This window comes from Balearica regulorum, chromosome W (assembly GCF_011004875.1).
Source record: "Balearica regulorum gibbericeps isolate bBalReg1 chromosome W, bBalReg1.pri, whole genome shotgun sequence".
NCBI lineage: Eukaryota > Metazoa > Chordata > Aves > Gruiformes > Gruidae > Balearica > Balearica regulorum.
The window spans coordinates 1,127,301-1,153,884 of NC_046219.1; the positions used below are offsets into that span (position 1 = coordinate 1,127,301).

Sequence of the window (26,584 nt, forward strand, 5' to 3'; positions counted from 1 at the left end):
ACAGCATCATGAGTTAAAGGCAGACAGAATGCTAGGAAGCATGAGTAAAATAAAATTTCCAAGTTGCTATGCACACATATTATTTCTGTCTGAATTAAAAGAGGGGAAGAGGGGCAGAGGAGAGTTTTCATTCTTTGGCAATTTATTTTGTAAATGGAAAATTAAACCTTATTCTTCTCCATCTATACAAATGCCTGTTAGTTCAGAAACAGGTAGTAAAAGCCAACTAAGTATCTGAGGTAAATTACCAAAAGTTACTATATGCTGTTGATAACTGCTGACAGATTTTTCCCAGTATCTTTTCCAATCCTATATTTATTTAGGCTTCAGGCTCGAATTGCTCACAGAATCCAAGAACTAGAGAACTTGCCTGGCTCTTTGCCTCCTGATCTGCGAACCAAAGCTACAGTGGAGTTGAAGGCACTTAGGTTACTGAATTTCCAGCGTCAGGTAATGCCTTTTGTTGCAGGGAAGTTCTTGTGCTCACAATCAAATGTGATGTTGTGACATGGGATCAAATGTGATGTTGTGGCATGTGTCAAGAGATTTTACAGCAGCACTGCCCTTAAACAGGAGATTTTGTACAAGAGCACACTTAACTAATAAGAATTTCATAGAAATGTTTAACTTAATATTTATTTTGTTTTATTACTGAATATGTACGTGTGTTCTCTCTCCTTCCTGCTCTGTCCTTCAGTATAAGTTGTAATCCTAGAATTGTGTTAGTTTTTCATGAAAATAATGGCAGTGGCACAGAGACACAAGAGAAGGACAGGCTGCAAGCCCATTTTAAACACAAATCATAATGTAATTTTCATGACACTTTATATTTGTCATGGGTCTTTTATTGATGAGAGTTGAATGCTCTTACTGTTGTGTGTAGCATTTCTTTGTAATCTGTTTTCAGAATCCCACTGTGACACACAGACTGTGAAAATTAATCCTAACAAAAAGTGAATTAATCCTAACAAGAGAGAAGTTAGATCTTGAATATATGTAACAGCATCTGAATTTCAGAAAGGGAGTCACAATGCCAGACCATTCTGGATCCCTTGTCATTGGCTTGCCTGGCTGGCCTGGAAGCAGCAGAGATGTGATTTGTCAGGCCAAGCAAAAAAAGTTCCTGGAAGAAGTCTTTGGCAGTATTTGTACAATGTTATCTACATTTTCCTTCCCACTGCTCTTGCAATTACTTTATAGTGAGGCTTTGTCAGAGATGATTAGTTGAAAAGTGGCAAGCTTTCTGTGCTTGCATGGCTGGGACTGTGGCTGTATTATTCCAAGCCTTCACAGTTTCCTACTCCATATTCTGTTTCCCATGCAACTGACAATAAGAACAGTTGTCATCTATGTTCAGCACCAATTCTAGAAAAGCATGTAATATCTGTTCTTTCATGCTTTACTTGGGTGATGTAACATCTTGACTGGTTGTTGTGGTTTAATCTCAGCAGGTAACTAAGCATCATGCAGCTGCTCATTCACCCCTCCCCCCACCAAGGGGATGGGGAGGAGAATGGAAAAAACCTCGTGGGTTCAGATAAAGACAGTTTAATAGGATAACAAAAGAAGAGAATAATAATAACAACAACAATAACAATAAACAAATGATGCACAAATGCAATTGCTCATCACCTGCAGAGGAAAAAAACCCTGACGCCCAGTCTGTTTCCGAGCAGTAATTCCGCCTCCTGGCAAGCTTCCCCAGTTATATACGGAGCATGACGTTATATGGTGGGGAATATTTCTTTGGCAATTGACATCTATGAACTGTTCAGAAGGGACAGGCAAGAAAGGAGGGACGGGGAGGGTTAGCCTCCATGTAAAAGAATGGATTGTCTGCACAGAGCTGTCTTCGAAAAACGGCGATAAACAGGTTGAGAGCTTATGGGTAAAAATTAGGGGCCACCCCAACAAAGGAAACCTCGTGGCTGGTGTTTACTGCAGGCCACCTGATCAAGGGGAGCCTGTTGACAAAGTGTTCTTATTTCAAGGAATCACAAACTTCTGTGGACCTGAACAAATATCTGTTGCTTTTAATGGAACTCTTTCATGCTAGAAGAGTAACCCTTCTTGATTTGGTGTTCAATCAGTATGGAAAACCTTACTGACCTAATTCTGCTTTCATTTTCTGTTCTCTTGAGGACACTAAACGAGTCTCCAGCAGTTAATGCAGTATTACATCCATTTTGGTTTTTTTCAGGAATTTTAGACTCTTGTATCAGACTGTCTACTGTGCCTTACTGCTGTTAAGACAAAATTGAGCAGCACTTAAAATTACTAAGTTCAAATGAAAAAAAATTAAAAATCAATTTTAAATCAGTTCTGAACATAATATTTTTGATGAAATTATAATGTACCCTAATGCTTTCTGATGCATTGACCCAAATACATATATTAATGGACCTTTGTTCTTTCTATTGCATTCTTGCTGTCATGTATGTGCAGGTGCACTTAGCACAAAGTGGTGTCAATAGGGGTATTTCTCCTTTTGTCATCAGTTAATGTATGTATAATTCTCCATATCCTTGGAGAAACAGGTATTGAAGGGGAAAGGGAAGCATGCCTTAGGAGATGCTTCATTTTTGCTCTTTGCAGTGCTATATCCCTACTGTCCCACAGAAAACTTATTTTAAGGTCTTTTCAACTAGGACATCTACCTTGCTCTCACTGAGGGCACATGTCATGGTTTAACCCTAGTGGGTAACTAAGCACCATGCAGCCGCTCGTTCACCCCTCCCCCCACCCAAGGGATAGGGAGGAGAATGAAAAAAAAAACACCTCCTGGGTTGAGATTCACAGATTGGTAGGGGTTGGAAGGGACCTCTGGAGATCATCTAGTCCAACCCCCCTGCTAGAGCAGGATCACCTAGAGCATGTTGCACAGGATTGCGTCCAGGCGGGTTTTGAATATCTCCAGGGAAGGAGACTCCACAACCTCTGGGCAGCCTGTTCCAGTGCTCGGTCACCCTCAAAGTGAAGAAGTTTTTTCTCATGTTCAGAGATGGATCTTCCTGCATTCCAGTTTGTGGCATTGCCCCTTGTCCTGTCACTGGGCACCATTGAGAAGAGTCTGGCCCCTTCCTCTAGACATCCACACTTTAGATATTTATAAACATTGATAAGATCCCCTCTCAGTCTCCTCTTCTCCAGGCTAAACAGACCCAGCTCTCTCAGCCTTTCCTCGTAAGAGAGATGCTCCAGTCCCCTATTCATCTTTGTAGCCCTCCGCTGGACTCTCTCCAGTAGTTCCCTGTCTTTCTTGAACTGGGGAGCCCAGAACTGGACACAGTACTCCAGATGTGGCCTCGCTAGGGCAGAGTAGAGGGGGAGGATGACCTCCCTCGACCTGCTGGCCACACTCTTCTTAATGCATCCTAGGATACCATTGGCCTTCTTGGCCACAAGGGCACACTGCTGGCTCATGGAGAGCTTGTTGTCCACCAGGACTCCCAGGTCCTTCTCTGCAGTGCTGCTTCCCAGCAGGTCAACTCCTAACCTGTGCTCTTGTCTGGGGTTGTTCTTCCCTAGGTGAAGGACCCTAGATTTGCCCTTATTGAATTTCATATGGTTCCTCTTTGCCCAACTCTCCAGCCTGTCCAGGTCTTGCTGAATGGCAGTGCAGCCTTCTGGTGTGTCGGCCACTCCTCCCAGTTTTGTATCGTCAGCAAACTTGCTGAGGGTACACTCTGTCCCCTCATCCAGGTCATTGATGAATACGTTGAGTAAGACTGGACCCAGTACTGACCCCTGGGGCACACTGCTAGCCACAGGCCTCCAACTAGACTCTGCACCACTAATCATAAACCTCTGGGCCCTGCCATTCAGCCAGTTCTCAACCCACCTCACAGTCCACACTCATCTAACCCACACTTCCTAAGCTTGCTAACAAGGATGCTATGAGAGACGGTGTCAAAAGCCTTGCTGAAGTCAAGGTAGACAACATCCACTGCTCTCCCTTCAGCCACCCAGCCGGTCATGCCATCATAGAAGGCTATCAGGTTGGTCAGGCATGATTTCCCCTTGGTGAATCCATGTTGACCACTCCCGATAACCACCTTCTCCTCCATATGCTTATTGATAACCCCCAGAATGAGCTGTTCCATCACCTTTCCAGGGATGGAGGTGAGGCTGACTGGCCTGTAGTTTCCCGGGTCCTCCTTCTTGCCCTTTTTGAAGACCGGAGTGACATTGGCTTTCCTCCAGTCCTCAGGCACCTCTCCTGTTCTCCATGAGCTTTCAAAGATGATGGAGAGCGGCCTAGCAATAACATCTGCCAGCTCCCTGAGCACTCGTGGGTGCATCCCACTGGGGCCCATGGATTTGTGGATGTTGAGTTTGGCTAAATGTTCTCTAACCTGATCCTCCTCGACCAAGGGAAGGTCTTCCTTTCTCAAGACTTTCTCTCCTACCTCCAGGGCCTGGGTTTCCTGAGGGCCGGACTTAGCAGTAAAGACTGAAGCAAAGGCGGCATTCAGTAACTCCGCTTTCTCTGTATCCTCCGTCACCAGGGCACCCACCTCATTCAGCAGCGGATTCACATTTTCCCTAGTCTTCTGTTTGCTGCTGATGTATTTGAAAAAGCCCTTCTTGTTGTCCTTGACAGCCCTTGCCAGATTTAATTCCATGTGGGCCTTTAGCCTTCCTTGTTGCATCCCTACATTCTCTGACTACAAAATAAAGACAAAGACAGTTTAATAGGAAAACAAAAGAAGATAATAATAGTCATAGTAATAACAATAATAACAAAACAAGTGATGCGCAAATGCAATTGCTCACCACATGAGAAAGGAAAAAAAAAAATAAATCAACAACCCAATGCCCAGTCTGTTTCCGAGCAGCGAATCTGTCTCCCGGCTAGTTTCCCCAGTTAAATACGGAGCATGATGTTATATGGTGGGGAATGTCCCTTTGGTTAGTCTGGGTCAGCTGTCCTGGCTATGCTCTCCCAGCTTCTTGTGCACCTGGCAGGGCGTGAGAAGCTGGAAAGTCCTTGACTTAGTGTAGGCAAAACAACTACCTAGCAACAACTGAAACCATCAGTGTGTTATCAACATTATTCTCATACTAAATCCAAAACACAGCACTGTACCAGCTACTAGACAGAGAATTAACTCTATCCCTGCCGAAACCAGGACAGTATCCACCCCTTATTCCATACCATCTACGTCATGCCCAGGTCCTATACTTCCCAATACATTCCAATTAATCACCACCACTTTTCCTGTCTTTTGATATGTACACACAGATAGCATTCCCTTAGTCTATGGGTCATCCCTCTAAGATGTCCGTTGACTTCCTTTAGTCCATGACTTTTGGGCTCCATCTGTCATAGCAGTCTCTCAGGGCAGGAGAGATGGTGTGTGATGTTGGATTGTTGCATGCTGCATCCAGAGCTCGTAGCTGATGTATGTGGTGCAGCCCATGCTCACGGTCTGCGGGTTGAAGATGTCAGCCTTGAGGAAGTTGCTGGGCGCTCGTTGCTGAAGCCAGTTCTGGTTTCATCACCGCTGCACCTTGCTCGGTTTCATCAAAGTTCAATCTTCATTAGTCTCGGTGATTTGTACTGTAATACCGTTGTTATGGCATATAGCAATCATAGTAGTGATGATATGCAATATTATGTAGCAATCAACATCATACAATTTAAATCATTGGCTATTCTCACCCAAAATCAAATCACCTTGAGGTGCACATTGGACTTCCCCATCCTTCCACATCACCCACCAAGTGCACCCAGGTCCTTGAGCAAAAGCAATCCCACGGATGGGTTTGCCTTTGCCCGAGGTAGGAGTAACCCAGACCGTTTTCCCCAACATATTCTTCATGTGCGCTATGGGAACTTTATCCCCTTCTACAGAGTGTGGAAGTTTTGATTGGGCAGGGCCAGCTCGATAGGTAGATCCTCTAGCATTGACTAAGCAGGTGGCCTTTGCTAAATCTATGTCCCAGTGTTTGAAGGTCCCACCACCCATTGCTCTCAGTGTAGTCTTTAGCAGTCCATTGTGTCGTTTGATTTTCCCAGAGGCTGGTGCATGGTAGGGGATGTGATGATACACCCACTCAATGCCATGCTCTTTGGCCCAGGTGTCTATGAGGTTGTTTTGGAAATGAGTCCCGTTGTCTGACTCAATTCTTTCTGGGATGCCATGTCGACATAGGACTTGCTTTTCAAGGCCCGGGATAGTGTTCTGGGCGGTGGCATGGGGCATGGGATATGTTTCCAGCCATCCAGTCGTTGCTTCGACCATTGTAAGTACATAGCGCTTGCCTTGGCGGGTTTCTGGGAGTGTGATGTAATCAATCTGCCATGCTTCCCCGTATTTATATTTCAGCCGTCGTCCTCCATACCACAGAGGCTTTAACCGCTTGGCTTGTTTAATTGCAGCGCACGTTTCACATTCATGGATAACCTGTGCGATAGCGTCCATGGTCAAGTCCACCCCTTGATCACGAGCCCATCTATATGTTGCATCCTTTCCTTGATGGCCTGAGGTTTCACCGAGCTATAAAGAATTCACCTTTCTGTTGCCAGTCCAAATCCACCTGAGCCACTTCAATCTTAGCGGCCTGATCCACCTGCTGGTTGTTTTGATGTTCCTCAGTGGCCCGACTCGGGTACGTGGGCATCTACGTGATGTACTTTCACAACCACCTTCTCTAGCCGGGCAGCAATATCTTGCCACAGTGGGGCAGCCCAGATGGGTTTGCCTCTGTGCTGCCGGTTGCTCTGCTTCCACTGCTGTAACCACACCCACAGGGCATTGGCCACCATCCATGAGTCAGTTCAGAGGTAGAGCATCGGCCACTTTTCTCGTTCAGCCAATTAATAGCTAAACAGCAATAACAACTATAAATTCAATCTAGCACATTCCAATCAAATCTGTCATTATCTCGAACCCTTCGAGCCCCATGTTGGGCGCCAAAATGGAATGTCATGATTTTACCCTAGCCAACAGCTAAGCACCATGCAGTCACTCGCTTACTCCCCCCTGTTGGGATGGGGAAGAGAATTGGAAAAGTTAAAGTGAGAAAACTCGTGGGTTGAGATAAAGACAGTTTAATAGGTAAAGCAAAAGCCGCGTGCACAAGCAAAGCAAAACAAGGAATTCATTCACCACTTCCCATGGGCAGGCAGATGTTCAGCCATCTTCAGGAAAGCAGGCTTCCGTCACGCATAATGGTTACTTGGGAAGACAAACGTCATCACTCCAAATGCCGCCCCCCCCTTCCTCTTCCCCAAGCCCCTTATAAACTGAACATGACGTCATATGGTATGGAATATCCCTTTGGTCAGTTTGAGTCAGCTGTCCCGTCTGTGTCCCCTCCCAACTTCTTGTGCACCCCCAGCCTACTTGCTGGCGGGGCAGTGCAAGAAGCAGAAAAGGCCTTGACTTTGTGTAAGCACTGCTCAACAACAACAACAAAAACATCTCTCTATTATCAACACTGTTTCCAGCACAAATCCAAAGCATAGCCCCATGCTAGCTACTATGAAGAAAATTAACTCTCTCTCAGCTGAAACCAGGCCACCCCGTTGTCCCTTTCCTCCACCTGGCTGGAGGCAGGGCCCCTCTAATCCTGGTCATAGTATTCATTACCAACAAATGGATTCGTGTGGTGCACATGGGTTCAAATCCCATCCTTGTTACTCACTTCTTGTAAATACGAATCAGAAGCTCCTTCCATAAGATCAGAATTAAGATCAGTCCTCCATCTGTCTGGGAAACTGCCCTCTGGAGACTGTAGCTGCAATTTTCCTGGAAGAACTCCCATTTGACATTGTTTTTCCTTGCAATTCATGTACTCATGCTTCTAGGGTCAAAGTAAGTTTTCCATCCCACTTCCTCATGTCCTCTCCATGGTCACGCAGGTAAAACCACAGGGTGCCTCAGGGTATGTACCCTCTGTATCCTCTCTTTTGAGCAGAGGAAGGCTTACTCCTAACAGCTGAGATACTGGTCCATACAAGCAGGGAATTGGACATATCCTCTTTGAGTTGCCAGACTTCCCAGGACAGTTTCTCGAACAGGTTTTCGGATTTTTCGGACAGTCTTTCCACAGCTGAGACACAGGCCCATAGGGAGGAAGAGAGATTTTCTTCATATTGCCGGAGTTGGGCAGCCATTTCATTCACTGTTAGTGCCTCTTCATCTTTCCAGGCCAATGATTTGGCGTATGCTGGTGATGTGTTCTGTACAAACTTCCACCACGTGGGTCGGGTGCATTGGACTTCATCTGGATCTGTGGGTAACTGCACGTTGTCCAGGTCATAATAAACCATGTCCCACATGGATAATTCCCACAGGTACTGGATGCCTCTCTCCATGGTGGTCCACTTGCCTGGGTGACGTACAACATCTTCCTTGAAGGGATACCTTTCCCTCATGCCTGACAGGAGTCGTCTCCAGAGGCTGAGGGCTTGTGTTCCTTTTCCAATCGCCTTGGCAATGACCACTTCCCTGGACAGGGATCCCAGCTACTTGACCTCCCTACCCTCTAATTCCAGGCTACTGGCTCCATTATTCCAGCATGGAAGCAGCCAGGTGACAAGTTGCTCGCCTGCATGACGGCTGAAATCTTTTTGGATATCTTGCAGCTCACTCAGGGATAGGGATCGGGTGGTTATCTCTGGTTCTGTCCCTTCCTCCTGTTCTTGTGATGGCCCTGTTTCGTCATCCTTTACTAAACGAGCTGACTTTCATGGCCATTTCTTCTTATGTATAGGGGTGACTGATACCAGTATGGGTTGGTTCTCTGGTTCAGCTGCAGTGCTTATCATCAGGGTTTGAGTAGCCACAGTGCATGTCGCTGGGGTTTGAGTAGCTGCAGTGCTTGTCATGGGGGTTGGAGTAACTGCAATTCCTGTCAAGGGGGTTGGAGTAGCCGCAGTGCCTGTCACGGGAGTTGGAGTAGCTGCAGCGCCTGTCACAGGGGTTGATCTCCAGGTGGTATTCTTAAACAGTTGTTTAACCCTAAACAAGACCCGAACCACGTTCAGGAGAGCTAGCAATAGAAACATGCTGGTCTGAACATCCCAAGGATATTCAACATTCTCCAGAGATATTGTAATTAGCCTGGAGAAGAAGGGGAAGGTGAAGGAAGGTGTCTCCCACGTGTATTGGCTCTCCGAGGAGAAAAAGTAAAAAGTATAATTACTAGTAGCTTGTGACAGATGGCTCCCGAAGTACGGAGGTTAAACTTTTGCTGTCGCTCCACCACTGCCAAGTACAGATTCAGCTACCGCTGAATACAAATACAAAACTGGTCTGACTGCCAATGATTTTATCATACCATAAGCCAGTAGTACACCAAACAGCAGAGCGCTAACCTTAATCCAGTGCCCAGAGGTGACAAACCACACATAAAAACCGATAACCAGTATATACGGTAGGTAAGATGTTACATAACACAGCTCTGAGAACAACTCTGTGAACAAATAAAACAACATTGCGACCAGCAGACCAGTGACGATTAAGCTAATATCATGAGTGCTTATAATAAATTTGTTTTAACACACTCTGGTCAGATCTGTCATCTCAACCCTTCGTGCCCCATGTTGGGCACCTAAACTGACTGTCATGGTTTAACCCCAGCCAGTAACTAAGCATCACGCAGCCAAGGGGATGGGGAGGAGAATGGAAAAAAACCTTGTGGGTTCAGATAAAGACAGTTTAATAGGAAAAGAAAGCAAGAGAATAATAAGAATGACAATAATAATAATAATCATAATAAAAATAAAACAAGTGATGCACAAATGCAATTGCTCACCAAATGTGAAAGGAAAATAAAACAATCCAATGCCCAGTCTGTTTCTGAGCAGCGAATCTGCCTCCTGGCTAGCCTCCCCAGTTATATACGGAGCATGATGTTATATGGTGGGGAATGTCCCTTTGGCCAGTCTGGGTCAGCTGTCCTGGCTGTGCTCTCCCAGCTTCTTGTGCACCTGGCAGGGCGTGAGAAGCTGGAAAGTCCCTGACTTAGTGTAGACACTACCGCTACCTGGCAACAACTAAAACCATCAGTGTGTTATCAACATTGTTCTCATGCTAAATCCAAAACACGGCACTATACCAGCTACTAGAAAGAAAATTAACTCTATGTCAGCTGAAACCAGGACACTGGTGCCTTTCATACAAGCAGGGCAGTCATTTTCAGTAGGTAGGAAGGAAAAAAGTGATGTGCCTACATTTTTTGACTCTTTCTATCATCCTACAGAGACTGAAGATTTATTTAGGGAGACAGACCTTTCTGCTACAGCTGAGGAGTTGCAAAAATGTAATGGAAGGGGGAAAGTTGGGATATCTTCTGCACCACTAAAATTTTACTTTACTATATTACTAATTAAAATTATTCTTGTGTGTGTGAAAAATGGTTTTCTTTTGAACTGTTTCTTTTTTCTCCCTGATAGCTAAGACAAGAGGTAGTAGCCTGCATGCGTCGTGACACAACACTAGAGACAGCGCTAAACTCCAAAGCCTACAAGAGAAGCAAGCGTCAGACTCTGAGGGAGGCCCGTATGACAGAAAAGCTTGAGAAACAGCAGAAGATAGAACAAGAGAGGAAACGTAGACAGAAACACCAGGTATTTTAACACCTATTAACTGTTCTCCCAGACATGGAAATGCCATTCAGTTGATTGTTGCATCTTGTTATGATCTGCCAGTCATTGTCATTTTATATTTTGTTCACCTCTGGAGACTGAGGCATAAGAAAACAAGTTTATGCAATAAGCGAGCATAAAACTCTGAAATTACAACTCTTGCATTCCTGATCTCAAATCTTGTGCTATCAAATCTCTGAATTAAATTGTTTTCTTTCTCTAGGAATATCTGAACAGCATATTGCAGCATGCTAAAGATTTTAAAGAATACCACCGGTCAGTGTCTGGGAAAATACAGAAAATTTCTAAAGCTGTGGCAACTTGGCATGCCAACACTGAACGTGAGCAGAAAAAGGAAACTGAGAGAATTGAGAAAGAAAGAATGAGAAGACTAATGGTAAGGAATGGGGGAAGGGGTATGACAAGTTTGGCTAAAATTCCATACAGTCTGATGTACACCCTCAGGTGCTTATGTATGCTCTTTTCAGAATAAAATTTCTTTAATTCAAGAAGTTTAAAAAGTATAAACCTAAAACTACTGCTGAAGAGTCCCTTGTATTTTTAATGATGGTAGTGAATGTGATAGTCTTCACTTTGAGCTATAGCTACTTTTTTCTTCAGATTTCTGATAATATATAATTGTCTTTCCTACAAGCTTAAAAACTTATCATTCATGCATATCACAGCCACTTTTGTATAACATCACTTAATCTCTGTCATACGTCAACATTTTTACAACATTGCAGAGATATTCAAGTTTATATACGCAGTTTTTTCCTGGGAACTAATGGCAGTAAGCTATAGTTCCTCTTGCTGCTGTTATTTCTTATTCTCTCACCTGAACAATACCAGTTGCACCTTTTTAAAAAATGCAATATAATCATTTTGTATATAACCATATCTCTTCAGAATGCTGTGGAATTGTTCAATGGACTACTTACTCACATTTCAAGAGTTAAAATAACTCTGTCTTAGAACTTAAAATATAGACAGAGTAGCTTTTATGTGCAAGTGTGTTAGCAACCAGAGTTAGATTAATTTTCTTCTGAAAAACTCCTACCAGACACTGGGTAACTCTAATACTTTTTTTGAATTGGTGAAACCTACAAGACAGTAGGTGACTGGGAAAATATAGATCTCAGTCAGCAATTGAATGACACAATGTAACAACAACATGGAAGTTAATGGAAATTGGCACGTTTTCATTGAAACACAGTGCTAATAAAACCCCAAATATTTAAGGTGATGTGAAATAAAATTTTAATCCTTGTCCAAAATCACTGCCCACCAAGCATAAGGACTGAACAGTTTGGTTTTAAATCACCAATGAGGATTAAAAGTGCATATGAAATGTAACTGAAGGGCTTGCAGAAGAGAACAAATGTTTAGGCCCTATGGCTGTTCTCAAGGTTACATACCAATCTACATTATAGAGCTTCTTTATACTATCAATAATTAGAGACAATTGCCAACAGTGTATCTATCTGTTCAAGCTGTTACAATGTTAATTATCAGATAAAAACATGATGACTTTACAAAAGTCTTGTTTTAAAAATATTTTTAGATTCTGAGGTGAACAAGCTTAAGTCACTCTGAAATATATATGATATATGGTAAAGAAGTCCACAGCTAATAAATACAAGATGGATTTATATATCCAGAAATGTCACAAACAGCTAATATCCAGTGCTTCCTCCTAAAACCTCCTACCAGATCTGCCATCAGAGACACAGCACTCAGTAAGAATCTTCAACTGGGTTTTGCAGTCAGAAGCAATTACCCTGTTCCCTGCTAAAAGCTTAATTAAATTTTCATGAAAAAGCAAAACAAAATGACACCCGTTATGTTAGTGGAGTTATTTATTTCCCCTGTTTAAATTTAGTCCAACTGTGGTATGTTCTTATAGTTTTTACAGATCTTTAATTCAGTATAGCCAGAAGTTAATCTTCTATATACTAGAAATTTCGAAAGACTTCATCTCCTCTCAGACACTTGGGATAGCCTAGGAAAATAGGCTATGTTTAAAAGTATGATAGCATACTTTTTAGCCAAAGCATCTTAGATAATAGTGTTAAATTCCTTACGCAGATTGTCCTTAGATAAGTAGGATTAGGAATGGTGACTGTGTCCCAGGGAAGTTCCTTAACATTTATATATCGCATGCAAGAACATCCATGATATACTTCAAAAGATCTCACCAAGAAAAAGATAGTATGTATAGAGGAAATACCTTGGATAGGTTATAATGATACTATATTTAATTATCATAGTCATAGAAGCTTACTTTTTGAGCATTGCAGTTCTGTTGTCTTGAATGCTGAAAATGCATTTTACCTTGCAAGTTCTTGCCAGGTTCTGGTATGTCTCCAGAAAGGCAGGAGTTTGTTCATATTTCACAACTATGCTATTTTTATTGAAATAAATGTTGAGGCTATTGAAAGTAATTGTCTTCAAAAATATTTCTTATTTTTGTTTGGTTTTATAAGTTCCTGTATACTTCTTCAATTATTAATTTATTCACTGAGTTATCTTGGCCAAGATCTGCAGTGGGCTCTGTGATGCTTGTTTTATATTTCCTGATATGCATAAAGATGTCCTTATATCTTTCTGGCATGCACAAGTAATATTTCCTGCTATGCCCTAACAACATACTTATGCAGTGCTGTAGGGATATGGGAGTTTCTGAATTGACTCAGAGATGTGACTGATCTGGTCTGATATCCTGTTTCTAACAGCGGCCAGCATCAGATTCTCCACAGGAAGATGAAACAACACCAGAGTAGATAGATGATGCATAATCTGCCCTAAGGAAAATTTCTTGGTAACACCTGACAGATAAAGATTATTGCTTATACTGGGTAAAGGACCAAATAAGAATTAGACATCTGGGTCCCATTATCTTTCTATGAGAGTGGGGGATAACTTTGTGCTTTTGAAAACTCTTCCCTGTAGGAGTCTTATCAATTCCCTCAGTTTCCCAGCATTGTAACTTGTCTGATCTGCTGTTGTATAATTTTTTTTCCATTCTCGGTCCTGTTGTAGAATGCCCCCCTCCCCCACAAGAATAGGAGATATTTAAGGAAACACATCGTCATTGAGATTGCAATTGTAGTTTCTTCTTAGGAACATTTCTCTCATGGATGATGTTTGTCCTGTATTGCTAGGCTGAAGATGAAGAAGGCTACCGTAAGTTGATTGACCAAAAGAAAGATAGACGCCTAGCCTACTTATTGCAGCAGACAGATGAGTATGTGGCTAATCTGACCAATCTGGTATGGGAGCACAAACAGGCACAAGCAGCCAAAGATAAGAAAAAGAGGAGGAGAAGAAAGAAGGCAAGTAGCTAAACCTAACATTTTTATCCCATTTCCCCCTCAAACCCCATTTTAACATTGGTAAATGCAGTGATCTCCAGTTGTCTTACAGCGATCAGAGTGTCTGAAATCTGCTTTGCCAAATTCTTAGCATTGAATGAATTCATACTTCTCTGAAGTCTGTTGTAGGAAATGCTGTATTTTTGGCACTCTAACATTATTCCAAAGATGGAAAGAAGAAGATGAGATTAGAAACCTGTGGGTTGTAAACATTTGAATTACCAATAAACTTCCTATAGGCAAAAATGGGCCAACCATGTAAATTAGGAATGTTATGAGAGTCTGAACTAGAGTATATCAGAAAAGGCTAGTATATTAAATTGTAACATATAGAACTTTAATAGGTGCGTTTTGTATAAATGAGTGTCGTGGTTTAACCTGGCAGGCAACTAAAGAGGATGGGTAAGATGGCCTAAATAACCCATTTCCATCTATAGTTTTCATGATGTGAATGATCTTACTATCAGCTATAAGAAAAAGAGTCTCAGAAGTTTAATGTGCTTGTATATAAACAGACTGCTGTAGCTAATATTCCTGACAATTTAACTTTGTATAGTTTGGACATCAAAAATATGTAACATTTTAAATGGTAATATATGCATTGCTTAAAAGCAATGCTCTACATGTGGTAATAAATGCCAATATATAATAAATGGACAATTTTGAAATGACTGACATAAAAAAATATTCCTTATTCCCCTCTATCCATCTCCAAGACAGCTGTATATTTTGTTAAGCATATATTTTTAACAGCGAAAATGGCCTGTGCCTCCAAAGATATAGCTTCTTCTGGACCAAAAATCCAGTAGGCTAGCCATGTACCAGGCACAGATATACCAAGGCAACTAAGAGGGTTGTAGATTTCCCATTCATACTGCTAAGTGCTGTGAGTGCAGTAGTACCTGTGTATATATCCCCCCTACATCCATCAATATCTTTATTTGCATTCATCCCAGGCTATAAAAACGCAAAGTGAAAAACTTTTCATGCTCTAGAATGCTGTCTTCATATAAAATGTTTTTTATTTGTCATAGTTTGACTACGATAATTTTGCCTCTATTTGTTGTAGAAGGCAGAAGAAAATGCAGAAGGAATGGGATCTGGTCTTGGTCCTGATGGAGAGGTATGAATTTTACAAGCCTTTTTAGTTTGTGGGATTGGTTGGTTTTTTTTTTAATTTTCCCAGAGCTTGTTAGAACTTATAGTGGTGGTAAAAGATTAAAGTGCATGCCAGATATTTGATCTCTTTGTTCAGTTAGTAGTAGGGCTTTTTCATGTAACTAAGAGCCATGTATACATTCAGACAAAGTGCAAAAATGAAACTGATTTGGAGAAATTAGTTGAAAAGATGCTGACACATTTGGAATCTCTAAGGTCAAGGGTAGCAAGTGTACATGCTAAGGTCCCCATGAGACACACATAGAGATCACAATATTCATCAATTCAGTCTTATTTGAAAGAAAAGAAAATACAGTAACATGAATGTACAAGCATACATATTCTAGAATAGAATAGAATAGTTCAGTTGGAAGGGACCTACAACGATCATGTAGTCCAACTGCCTGACCACTTCGGGGCTGACCAAAGGTTAAAGCATCTTATCAAGGCCATTGTTCCAATGCCTCTTAAACACTGACAGGCATGGGGCATCGACCACCTCTCTAGGAAGCCTGTTCCAGTGTTTGACCACCCTCTCGGTAAAGAAATGCTTCCTAATGTCTAGTCTGAAACTCCCCTGGCGCAGCTTTGAGCCATTCCCACGTGTCCTGTCACTGGATACCAGGGAGAAGAGCTCAGCACCTCCCTCTCCACTTCCCCTCCTCAGGAAGCTGGAGAGAGCAATGAGGCCGCCCCTCAGCCTCCTTCTCGCCAAACTAGACAAGCCCAGAGTCCTTAGCTGCTCCTCATAGGACATGCCTTCCAGCCCTTTCACCAGCTTTGCTGCCCTCCTCTGGATGCATTCAAGGACCTTAACATCCTTCTTAAATCGTGGGGCCCAGAACTGCACGCAGTACTCAAGGTGAGGCCTAACCAACGCTAAATGCAGTGGGATAAGCACCTCTTTTAACCGGCTGGTTATGCTGTGCTCAATGCACCCCAGGATGCGGTTTGCCCTCTTGGCTGCCAGGGCACACTGCTGACTCCTATTGAGTCTACTGCCAACCGCTATCCCCAGATCCTTTTCTGCAGGGCTGCTCTCCAGCCACTCCTCTCCCAATTTATACTTGTGTCCGGCATTACTCCGTCCCAGGTGCAGAATCCGGCATTTGTTCTTGTTAAATTTCATGCCATTGATGATTGCCCAATGCTCCAGTCTATCCAGATCCCTCTGCAAGGCCTCTCGTCCCTTGAGAGAGTCAACAGCACCTCCCAGTTTAGTATCGTCAGCAAACTTGCTAATGGTGCATTCAACTCCTGCATCCAGATCACTGATAAAAATATTGAACAGAACTGGCCCTAGAATTGAGCCCTGAGGAACACCGCTGGTGACTAGTCACCAGCCAGATGTAGCCTCATTCACTGCAACCCCTAGAGCCCTGCCCTTCATCCAGTTCTTCACCCAGTGCACCATGTACCTGCTCATCTCACAGTTGGACAACTTGTCCAGAAGGACGCTGTGAGGGACAGCATCAAATACCTTACTAATATCCAGAAAAGTACATCTACCACCTTCCCTTCATCCACTAGGTGGGTGATCTTATCATAGAAGGATATCAAATTAGTTAGGACTTTTCCTTTGTGAACCCATGTTGGCTGTGCCTGATGATTGCATTGTTCTTTAAATGCCTTTCAATAGCACCCAGTATGATCTTCTCCATAATTTTTCCAGGTACTGAGGTTAGACTAAAAGGTCTGTAGTTTCCCGGGTTTCCCCTCATGCCCTTCTCGTAAATTGGAATAACGTTGGATAGCTTCCAGTCAGCGAGGACCTCCCCAGACTCCCAAGACCTTTGGTAGATGATTGAGAGGGGTCCTGCTGTAACATCTGCTAGCTCCTTCAGTACTCTGGGGTGAAGCCCATCAGGCGCCATGGACTTATGAACATTCAGCTGATACAGCCGGTCCCTTACAATTTTAGTGTCCACAAATGGAAAGTCACTGTTCCCACACTCGTGGTCCTCCAACTCATAGGACCAGGCAGCCCAAGGTCTATCAGTATTATTAAAGACTGAGGCAAAAAAAGTATTGAATGCCTCCACTTTTTCTTCATCCCTATTAGTCAGGTGACCATCTTCATCAAGTATCAGTCCAATGGTTTCCTTGGACCTCCTCTTGCTATTAACATACATAAAAAAGCCTTGTTGTCTGAGACAACACTGGTCAGTTTCAACTGTAGTTGAGCTTTAGCCTTTCATGTCTTCTCCCTGCATATGCAAACCACGGCTCTGTAATCTTCCTGCAAAGCCTGACCTCGCTTCCAGAGATCATACAATTTCTTTTTCCGCCTGAGTTCCATGAGGAGTTCCTTGTTCAGTCAAGCTGGTCTTCTGCCCCGCTTGCTTGATTTGCGACACCATGGGATTGCCTGCTCCTGTGCTTTTAAAAGGTGGTTCTTAAAAACTGACCAGCACTCATGGACCCCTAAGCCCTCAAAAGCAGATTCCCAGGGGACGCTGCTAACTAGCTCCCTGAGTAGCTTGAAGTTGCTCTCTTGAAATGCAGGGTAGCAACTCTGCTGACCTTTTTTCTCATTACACTGAAAATTTTAAAATCAACCATTTCATGATCACTGTGCCCAAGGCAGCCACCTACCATCACATCTCCCACGAGTCCTTCTCTATTCACAAACAACAAGTCTAGGAGGGCATCTTTCCTAGTTGGCTCACTGAGTACTTGTGACAAGAAGTTATCTTCCACAAACTTCAGGAATTTCCCAGGCTTGCTTGTCACAGCAGTATGATATTCCCAGTTGATGTCTGGGAAGTTGAAATCTCCCATAAGGACAAGGTCTACCCATCTAGAGATTTCTCCTAATTTCCTGTAGAAGAACTCATCAGTGCTATCATCCTGGCTGGGCGATCAATAGTAGACACCCACAATGACATCTGCTTTGTTTTCCATCCCCCTAATCCTCACCCAGAAGCTCTCAACCACATCATCCCTAACTGTGCTGTGCAATCAAACCTCTCCTTTACATTCAGTAGTGCACTGTGTACCTGCTCATTGCACAGTTTTATATAATATATACTAATATACGGTACATTATTTTTCAAAATGCACTTGTAAGAACAATAGATTATATCATCTCATTACTAGAAATACACTGCTGACATTGCACATCAATTCCCTTTCTGGCACAGGTAAAATATACTGGCACAAAGGCTTCTCAAGATACCTGAAGGTACTTTGTCCCTCAGAAACAACTGAAAATGAAAAGTTTTCCCATGTTGTTGTTTCAACAGTTAGCTCTTTTTCTTTTTTTTTTTCCCCCAGTAGACTTTGAAGACATATGCTGCCTCATTAAGAGTTATACTGTTATGCCCTTTTTTAATCATTTATGTACAAATACAACTTGAAAATGATGTTTATTACTTTAGTTAGTATTATAACACATGAAAGTAATATCTTTGCTGGTTTAGTTAAAAAGTGCAGCCACATCCTTTAATGTATATACAGTTACACCAGGAAAAGTTTTATACTCATTGTAAGTCACCTTTATACCTGTTCAATTTTTTTTTCCAGTTTTGTGTTTATATATTTTGGGAAAGGGTTCTTTATTGTGCTAATTATTATTAAAAAGATATTTAGAATCATAGAATCATAGAATGGTTTGGGTTGGAATAAACCTTAAAGATCATCTAGTTCCAACCCCCCCTGCTGGGGGCAGGGACTCCTTCCACTAGACCAGGTTGCCCAAAGCCTCATCCAACCTGGCCTTGAACACTGCCAGGAATAGGGCCTCCACAACCTCTCTGGGCAACCTGTTCCAGTGCCTCACCACCCTCACAGTAAAGAACTTCTTTCTAACATCTCATCTAAATCGACCCTCCTTCAGCTTGAACCCATTACCCCTTGTCCTATCACTCCATGCCCTTGTAAACAGTCCCTCTCCAGCTTTCCTGTAGGCCATCTTCAGGTACTGGAAGGCTGCAATAAGGTCTCCCCGAAGCCTTCTTTTCCAGACTGAACAACCCCAACTCTCTCAGCCTGTCTTCATAGGAGATGTGCTCCAGCCCTCTGATCATCTTTGTGGCCCTCCTCTGGACTCACTCCAACAGCTCCATGTCCTTCTTATGTTGGGTGCTCCCGGTGGGGTCTCACGAGAGCGGAGTAGAGGGGCAGCATCACCTCCCTCGACCTGCTGGTCACACTTCTTTTGATGCAGCCCAGGACACAGTTGGCTTTCTGGGCTGCGAGCGCACACTGCCAGCTCATGTTGAGTTTTTCATCAATCAACAACCCCCAAGTCCTTCTCTTCAGGGCTGCTCTCAATCCATTCCTCGCCCAGTCTGTAGTGATGCTTGGGATTTGCCAAAGCTATGTGCAGGACCTTGCACTTGGCCTTGTTGAACTTCATGCGATTCGCATGGGCCCACCTCTCCAGCCTGTCAAGGTCCCTCTGGATGGCATCCCTTCCCTCCAGCGTGTCGACCACACCACACAGCTTGGTGTCATCGGCAAACTTGCTGAGGGTGCACTCGATCCCGCTGTCCATGTCACCGACAAAGATATTAAACAGTGCCGGTCCCATTAACGGCCCCTGAGGAACACCACTCATCACTGTTCTCCACTTGGACATTGAGCCGTTGACCACAACTCTTTGAGTGTGACCATCCAGCCAATTTCTTATCCACCGATTGGTCCATCCATCGATTCCATGCCTCTCCAATTTAGAGACAAGGATGTCGTGCGGGACAGTGTCAAATGCCTTGCACAAGGCCAGATAGATGACATCAGTTGCCCTGCCCTTATCCACCAACGCTGTAACCCTGTCGTAGAAGGCCACCAAGTTTGTCAGGCACGATTTTTCCCTTAGTGAAGCTGTGTTGGCTGTCACCAATCACCTCCTTGTTTTCCATGTGCCTGAGCATAGTCTCCAGGAGGGTCTGCTCCATGACCTTGCCAGGCACGGAGGTGAGACTGACTGGCCTGTAGTTCCCTTGGTCTTCCTTTTTTCCCTTCTTAAAAATGGGGGTTATGTTTCCCCTTTTCTGGTCAGTGGGAACTTCACTGGACTGCCACGACTTCTCAAATATGATGGAGAGTGGCTTAGGAACTTAATCCGCCAGTTCCCTCAGGACCTGTGGATGCATCTCATCAGGTCCCATGGACTCATGCACCTTTAGGTTCCTTAGATATTCTCGAACCTGATCTTCTCCTACAGTGGGCAGTTCTGCATTCTCCCAGTCCCTGCCTTTGCCTTCTGTAACCTGGGCAGTGTGGCTAGACCCCTTACTGGTGAAGACTGAGGCCAAAAAGTCATTGAGTATGTCAGCCTTCTCCATATCCTGGGTAACCAGGACTCCCATATCATTTGGGAGGGAGCCCACATTTTCCCTAGCCTTCCTTTTATCACTGACGTACCTGTAGAAACTTTTCTTGTTGCCCTTGATGTCCCTGGCCAGATTTAATTCTCTCAGGGCTTTAGCTTTCCTAACCTGATCCCTAACTGCTTGGACAATTTCTCTGTATTCCTCCCAGGCTACCTGCCCTTGCTTCCACCCTCTGTAGGCTTCCTTTTTTGCATTTGAGTTTGTCCAGGAGCTCCTTGTTTATGAATGCAGGCCTCTGGGCCTTTTTGCCTAACTTCCTCTTCGTTGGGATGCATTGCTCCTGAGCTTGGAGGAGGTGACCCTTGAATACTAGCCAGCTGTCTTGGGCCCCTCTTCCTTCCAGGGCTTTGTCCCATGGTCCTCTACCAAGCAGATCCCTGAAGAGGCCAAAATCTGCTCTCCTGAAGTCCAGGGTAGTGAGCTGGCTGTGCACCTTCCTCGCTGCCCTAAGGATCTTGAACTCTACCATTTCATGGTCGCTGCAGCCAAGGCTGCCAATGAGCTTCACATTCCCCACGAGCCCCTCCTTGTTGGTGAGAACAAGGTCCAGCATGGCACCGCTCCTTGTGGGCTCCTCTATCACTTGGAGAAGGAAGTTATCATCGACACATTCCAGGAACCTCCTGGATTGCTTATGCCCTGCTGTGTTGTCCCTCCAGCAGATATCGGGGTGATTGAAGTCCCCCATGAGGACCGGGGCTTGTGAGCGTGAGGCTGCTCCTATCTGCCTATAGAGGGCCTCATCTGCTCGATCTCCTTGGTTGGGTGGCCTGTAGCAGACCCCTGCTATGATGTCCCCTGTCCCTGCCCTCCCTTTAATCCTGACCCATAAGCTCTCAGTCAGCTCCTCATCCATCCCCAGGTGGAATTCCATGCACTCCAGCTGGTCATTGACATAGAGGGTGACACCCCCTCCTTGTCTGCCCTGCCTGTCCTTCCTAAAGAGCCTGTATCCTTCCATCCCAACACTCCAGTCATAGGAGCCATCCCACCACGTCTCCGTAATGCCAATAAGATCATAGCCCTGCAGGTGTGTGCACGTCTCCAATTCCTCTTGTTTATTCCCCATGCTACATGCATTTGCATAGAGGCGTTTCAGTTGGGCCCCCAATGAAGCTGACTTACTGACTGGAGTGGCTGGAATTCCTTTGAGGGACTTTATTGATGTTTCCCTGTTGGTTCCTATTATGTCAGGAGCCCCTGGCTCATCTCCGTTAGACTTCGTGTGCTGCAGTGTAGCCAGCACATCTCTGAGCAACAAGCTGAGGGCTCTCGCTGGCACCCTGTCCCTCCAACCTAGGCATGTCATCCCACAACTTGTCGCGGGCAAGCTTGATGTTATCCCCCTTCCCCCTTCAAGCCTAGTTTAAAGCTCTGTCAATGAGCCCCACTAGCTCCTGGGCAAAGACCCTTTTTCCCCTTTGAGAAAGGTGAATCCCATCTGACTCCAGCAAGCCTGGTGCTGTGTAGGCCATCCCATAGTTGAAAAATGCAAAACTGTAATGGTGACACCAGCCACAGAGCCATGTATTCATAGACTGGGTCTGTCTGTTCCTCCCAGCATGGCTGCCCACAGCTGGAAGGAGAGAGGAAAAAATAACCTGTGCACCAGATTCCCCCAGTAACTGTCCCAAGGCCCTGCAGTCTCTTTTGATTGCCCTTGGGCTATGCGTTGCAGCTTCATCACCACCTACATGGAAGAGTAGTAGTGGGTGATAGTCCGAGGGCTGTACCAGGCTGGGGAGTTTCCTAATAATGTCCTTAACCTGGGCCCCAGGGAGGCAGCAGACTTTAAGAGGAGGGTCCTTCTATCATATCAGACCCTCTGTACCCCTCCAAAGGGAGTCACCTACAACTATAACCCGCCTTTTCTTCTTCGTGGAGGTGGTCATGATACAGGTTGTGGGCCCTTCTGGCCTTGGCGCTACCTCTGGTGTACCTCAGCTATCGTCCGTACCCTCCCTTGAGTGGCCTTCCACAGCCAGAACCTTGTACCTGTTGTACAGAGGCATCTGGAAGGGCGAGGTGGGCAAGGAGGAGGATTTAGCCAAAAAAGTTTGTAAAGTAGAAAATCTGTGGTTTGAGTAAGCCAAAGTATGAGAGACATAATTTTGTTCTGTTTTTCTTTTGTTAGAGCACCAGCTTAAGTGAAAGGGAGTGAAAGGGAGTCAGGACAGTGAATCTTCAACTAGGCCTTCTTTACTTTAAAATTTACTTAAAATCTTATAGCTCCATTTCTTCATCCATAAAGAAAGAAAAAGACTGAAAGCTCAATGTTTTTTCTCCTTACACATCTCCATCAGTATAAGCAGCAAGAGTAAAAGGAATGTGAGCATAATATACTTTCTCTCTTCTTTCAGAGAGGTCAAGTTATTTCTGTTCCACACTGCTCTCATTCATTTATTTGGAATACTGTGATGCATGTGTGGATATTAAATGTAGAGATATGTTACACACAGAAATATTGTGACTTCATGTGGACTTGGTAGCAGTATGGGAACCCGAGGCTACAGTAACACATTAACTTATTCAGAGTCATGACTTTGCAGTTTGCTCTTAGCTCTCTTCATTAATTGTGGCAAACACAGGAAGACCAGTTATCTTATAAAATTTCATCTGAATTTTTAGCCCATAGATGACAGCAGTCAGATGAGTGACCTTCCAGTCAAAGTGACTCACACTGAAACAGGCAAAGTTCTTCTTGGACCAGAAGCACCAAAAGCAAGTCAGCTAGATGCTTGGTTGGAAATGAACCCTGGGTAAGTAGCTAGCAAACCAATTTAATACCAAAGGGTATTTTTATTATTATTATTTTATTATTATTATTATATTTATTTATTATTATTAACTGTATTGTTATTTTTGATGAAACTTTTTTAGCTATTCCATTTGCCTTTTAATTTATTACTTGTAAGTTGAGTAGGAAATGTATTGAATCTATTCCATTCCTCCCTTTGTATTTCTAATTCATATTCTTTTGTCTTCTCTGTACAGCTATGAAGTTGCTCCCAGGTCAGACAGTGAAGATGAAAGTGACTCTGAATATGAGGAGGAGGTAGGTATGCTTTTCTTCAAATTTCATTTTTAGTAGTGCAGTAGAGCAAAACCCACATTATTTTCCTGTATATTCCTTTTTTCATAGGCTTGAAGAAAAGCAGTACCAAGCGTCTAATTGTTTTAAACATAATGCAAACAGCAAAATACATCCTTTTTGCAGTGATGCTCATTGCATAGCATGTCTTTTATATGTGGTGTAAATGCCTACATGATAATCTGAATAAGGGGAAAAGAGAACTTGTTTTACTCTCATATCATCAGAGTAAAAATAATGAAATAATCATGTCAGAACAGGGAAGCAGGTTCCTATTTTAAAATACACCTCTCTAAAGGACGTATGGTGGCTTTGTGCTGAAAGAAGTTAACATCTTTTATCTTCTAGATGCCTCTTGTATCCATTATGTAATACTTTTCTACAGAAAGCAATGTTTTCCTAGTCTTAACATTGAAGCATTGCCTATTGAGAGGATGAGAAAATACAAATTTTATTGATTGTGGTGTGATTCTGACTCGGGTGATTTGAGTCAGTAAATGGCAAAGGTTTATTAGGATCATTTGCTAGAATACACCTTCATTTTTACATTTGCACATTAGCATTTGGAAGATTTCAGGGTCATTTTGTGGTTTTTTTTCCTTGGTAATTCTTCAGTAGTGATGAAATAGGGCCAATGTAATAAGACATAGTTAGGTACATTCATTTGTCTACTTATATCATCTTTGATAGATGCAATATTATAGAGCAATATTTTACTCTGTTTAATTGTTATGAATTTAAATTGTTCCACAACACCTTTTTCTTCCAATGGTTCAAGCATTATTAGAGAGCCTCCAGTAAAATCAGAAAAAATTACCCATTTGTCATCCATTGCAACTGTAGCTAGAAGGGAAACTATAAATAAAGATTAAAATATAATCTTTTTTAAAAAAATAATAAACCAAAAGCTTAAAACAGCATGAATGCAGGACCTCTTGCCAGTTTTTTAAGCTGTCTTACAGTATCATGCATTGTGAATATGATACAAACATATGCATAATATCAGTCTGCTCTATGAGCAGGAAAGGTAGAGTAAGATTTTTATAAATGAGAACATTGAAGAGGAAAATAGATTTTCTTAAAGTATTGTGAATTTCTCTTAGTTAATCTATGTACATTTTTTTGTTTTTGTTGTTGCAGTTTATAAAGATAGCTGTCAGTTGAACTTTTTGGTTCAGGTTCCTGTCAGTATAAAGCATTGTTCAATGAAAACTGTTAATAAATATGTTTAGCCAAAGTTACAACTGAGTAGCATTGGAGAGTACAACATTTTCCTGTCCTTTTTCCGTCTTCTCTAGGATGATGAAGAAGAATCAAGTAGGTTAGAAGCAGATGAGAAGATACTTCTAGATCCTAACAGTGAAGAAGTTTCTGAGAAAGATGCTAAACAAATCATTGAGTGAGCTTTGGATTCTGACTTTTTTTTTCTCTCCTCCCCCCCTCTGCCCTGAATGGTGATTTCTTATCAGGGCTCTCAAAATTAGCTTACTCTAGATTACCATGACTGGCTGGTTGTTGTAGCACCTGTGACATGCATTTGCAGGAGAAAGGATATGACTGCTCAGTAGTACTTGTGTACTACTTAAAAAGTAACATGCATTCTTCTAAGGGTGAACTTCCCACAGTTGAGGATTTCTACTGCCTCTTTACCACTTGTATAAATAATTGAAATGTATTGAAAAATATATGTATTTGTGAGAATTTGCCTTTATTTTTTGTCTGCTTTCCAGGACAGCCAAACAAGATGTGGATGATGAATACAGTATGCAATATAGTGCTAGAGGGTCTCAGTCCTACTACACTGTTGCTCATGCAATCATAGAGAGGGTGGAGAAGCAGTCTTCTCTTCTTATTAATGGTACACTAAAGCATTATCAGGTAAGTAATATAGTTGGAGTTAGCTTAAGTAGTTCCAAACCCTTTTATTCAAAATAATACTCTGCTCTACAGCTAACAGTTACATAATAATGACCAGGCTCCTATATAATATACTTTTCATTGAGTAAAGCATGTTAAAATGTTTAAGACTTGCCTTATCCTTGATATTTCATTACAGTACTTAAAATGACACTGTTTGAAAATGCATGCAGAAACACAAAATATCTATTAGGTTAGAAATTGATGATCATATGGAGAAAGGGAATGTATTCTTCTATCCCAGATCAAATTTCATACCTACTGCTTGAATAATAACATCAACTTTATATACCTGTAAACATCTCTTTTCATTGCATACCAATAGTATTTTGGTTTTGCTCTGCTTCCCATCAAACCAGTATTTGGATTTTTACTCATTATTTTAATTTTAATTTATTATTTTTAAAATAATCTTTTCCTTCATTTAATATTTAAATTTTTAACAATTTGAGCTTTTAGCACCTCAGTGTGGATCTTTAGTGATTGAATTGATAAAATTGTTCTATAAAATATTTGTTTTATATACAGATTGTTAAGTGTTACAGATAAGGTGCACACTTTTCAAGAGAGCTTTACAACAGGCATGTCGAGGCCTGGTTTTGGTTCTTGTCCTATCACTCTCCTTTTGACTCTTATGCCCTTCAATTTCCTCTAGATCTTATCCATTTTTTCCTGCCTCACTTTCCTTCTCTTTGTTTTTTCCTTTTTCACATGTTCTTCATTCTTGATTTTAGTTAGGCTGTCTCTTCCTTCTGCACATCAGTACATGTCAGTGAAGGGGTGATTGATGACACAGGAAAGAGTTTCTCTATTATCAGTTCTGCTGCCACTTGTAAGTGGGAGATAATTGCAGAAAAAGTTCTGCTTGACTGTTGTTGCCCTGAGTTCAGTAAAGACAACCTTTAGATAATTTAGTACTGTGGTGGGTTGACCCTGGCTGAGGGCCAGGTGCCCACCAGAGTCGCTCTATCACTCCCCTCTTTCATTAGACAGGGGAGAAAAAGTACAATGAAAAAAAAACTTACGGGTCGAGATAAGGACAGGGAGAGATCATTCTCTAATTATCATCACGAGCAAAACAGACCGAACTTAGAGAGGGAATTCATCT

General features: G+C 42.7%; 1 protein-coding gene and 1 long non-coding RNA gene across 6 annotated transcripts in view; one reads left to right on the forward strand and one right to left on the reverse strand.

The window, feature by feature from the left end:
• LOC142599246 (uncharacterized) overlaps nt 1-26,584 on the reverse strand; it is a 426,921-nt gene that overhangs the window by 153,728 nt on the left and 246,609 nt on the right. The window lies entirely within an intron of this gene.
• The window catches only part of LOC142599148 (SWI/SNF-related matrix-associated actin-dependent regulator of chromatin subfamily A member 2), a 686,065-nt gene that overhangs the window by 57,138 nt on the left and 602,343 nt on the right, over nt 1-26,584 (forward strand). For all 5 annotated transcript variants that reach the window (XM_075738850.1, XM_075738849.1, XM_075738852.1 and 2 more), the window contains 9 exons: nt 324-450; nt 10,409-10,582; nt 10,824-10,997; nt 13,765-13,935; nt 15,044-15,097; nt 23,097-23,227; nt 23,463-23,523; nt 24,858-24,958; nt 25,290-25,437. In XM_075738850.1, coding sequence (XP_075594965.1) covers nt 324-450; nt 10,409-10,582; nt 10,824-10,997; nt 13,765-13,935; nt 15,044-15,097; nt 23,097-23,227; nt 23,463-23,523; nt 24,858-24,958; nt 25,290-25,437 — 1,141 coding nt within the window. The remainder of the gene's footprint in view (nt 1-323; nt 451-10,408; nt 10,583-10,823; nt 10,998-13,764; nt 13,936-15,043; nt 15,098-23,096; nt 23,228-23,462; nt 23,524-24,857; nt 24,959-25,289; nt 25,438-26,584) is intronic.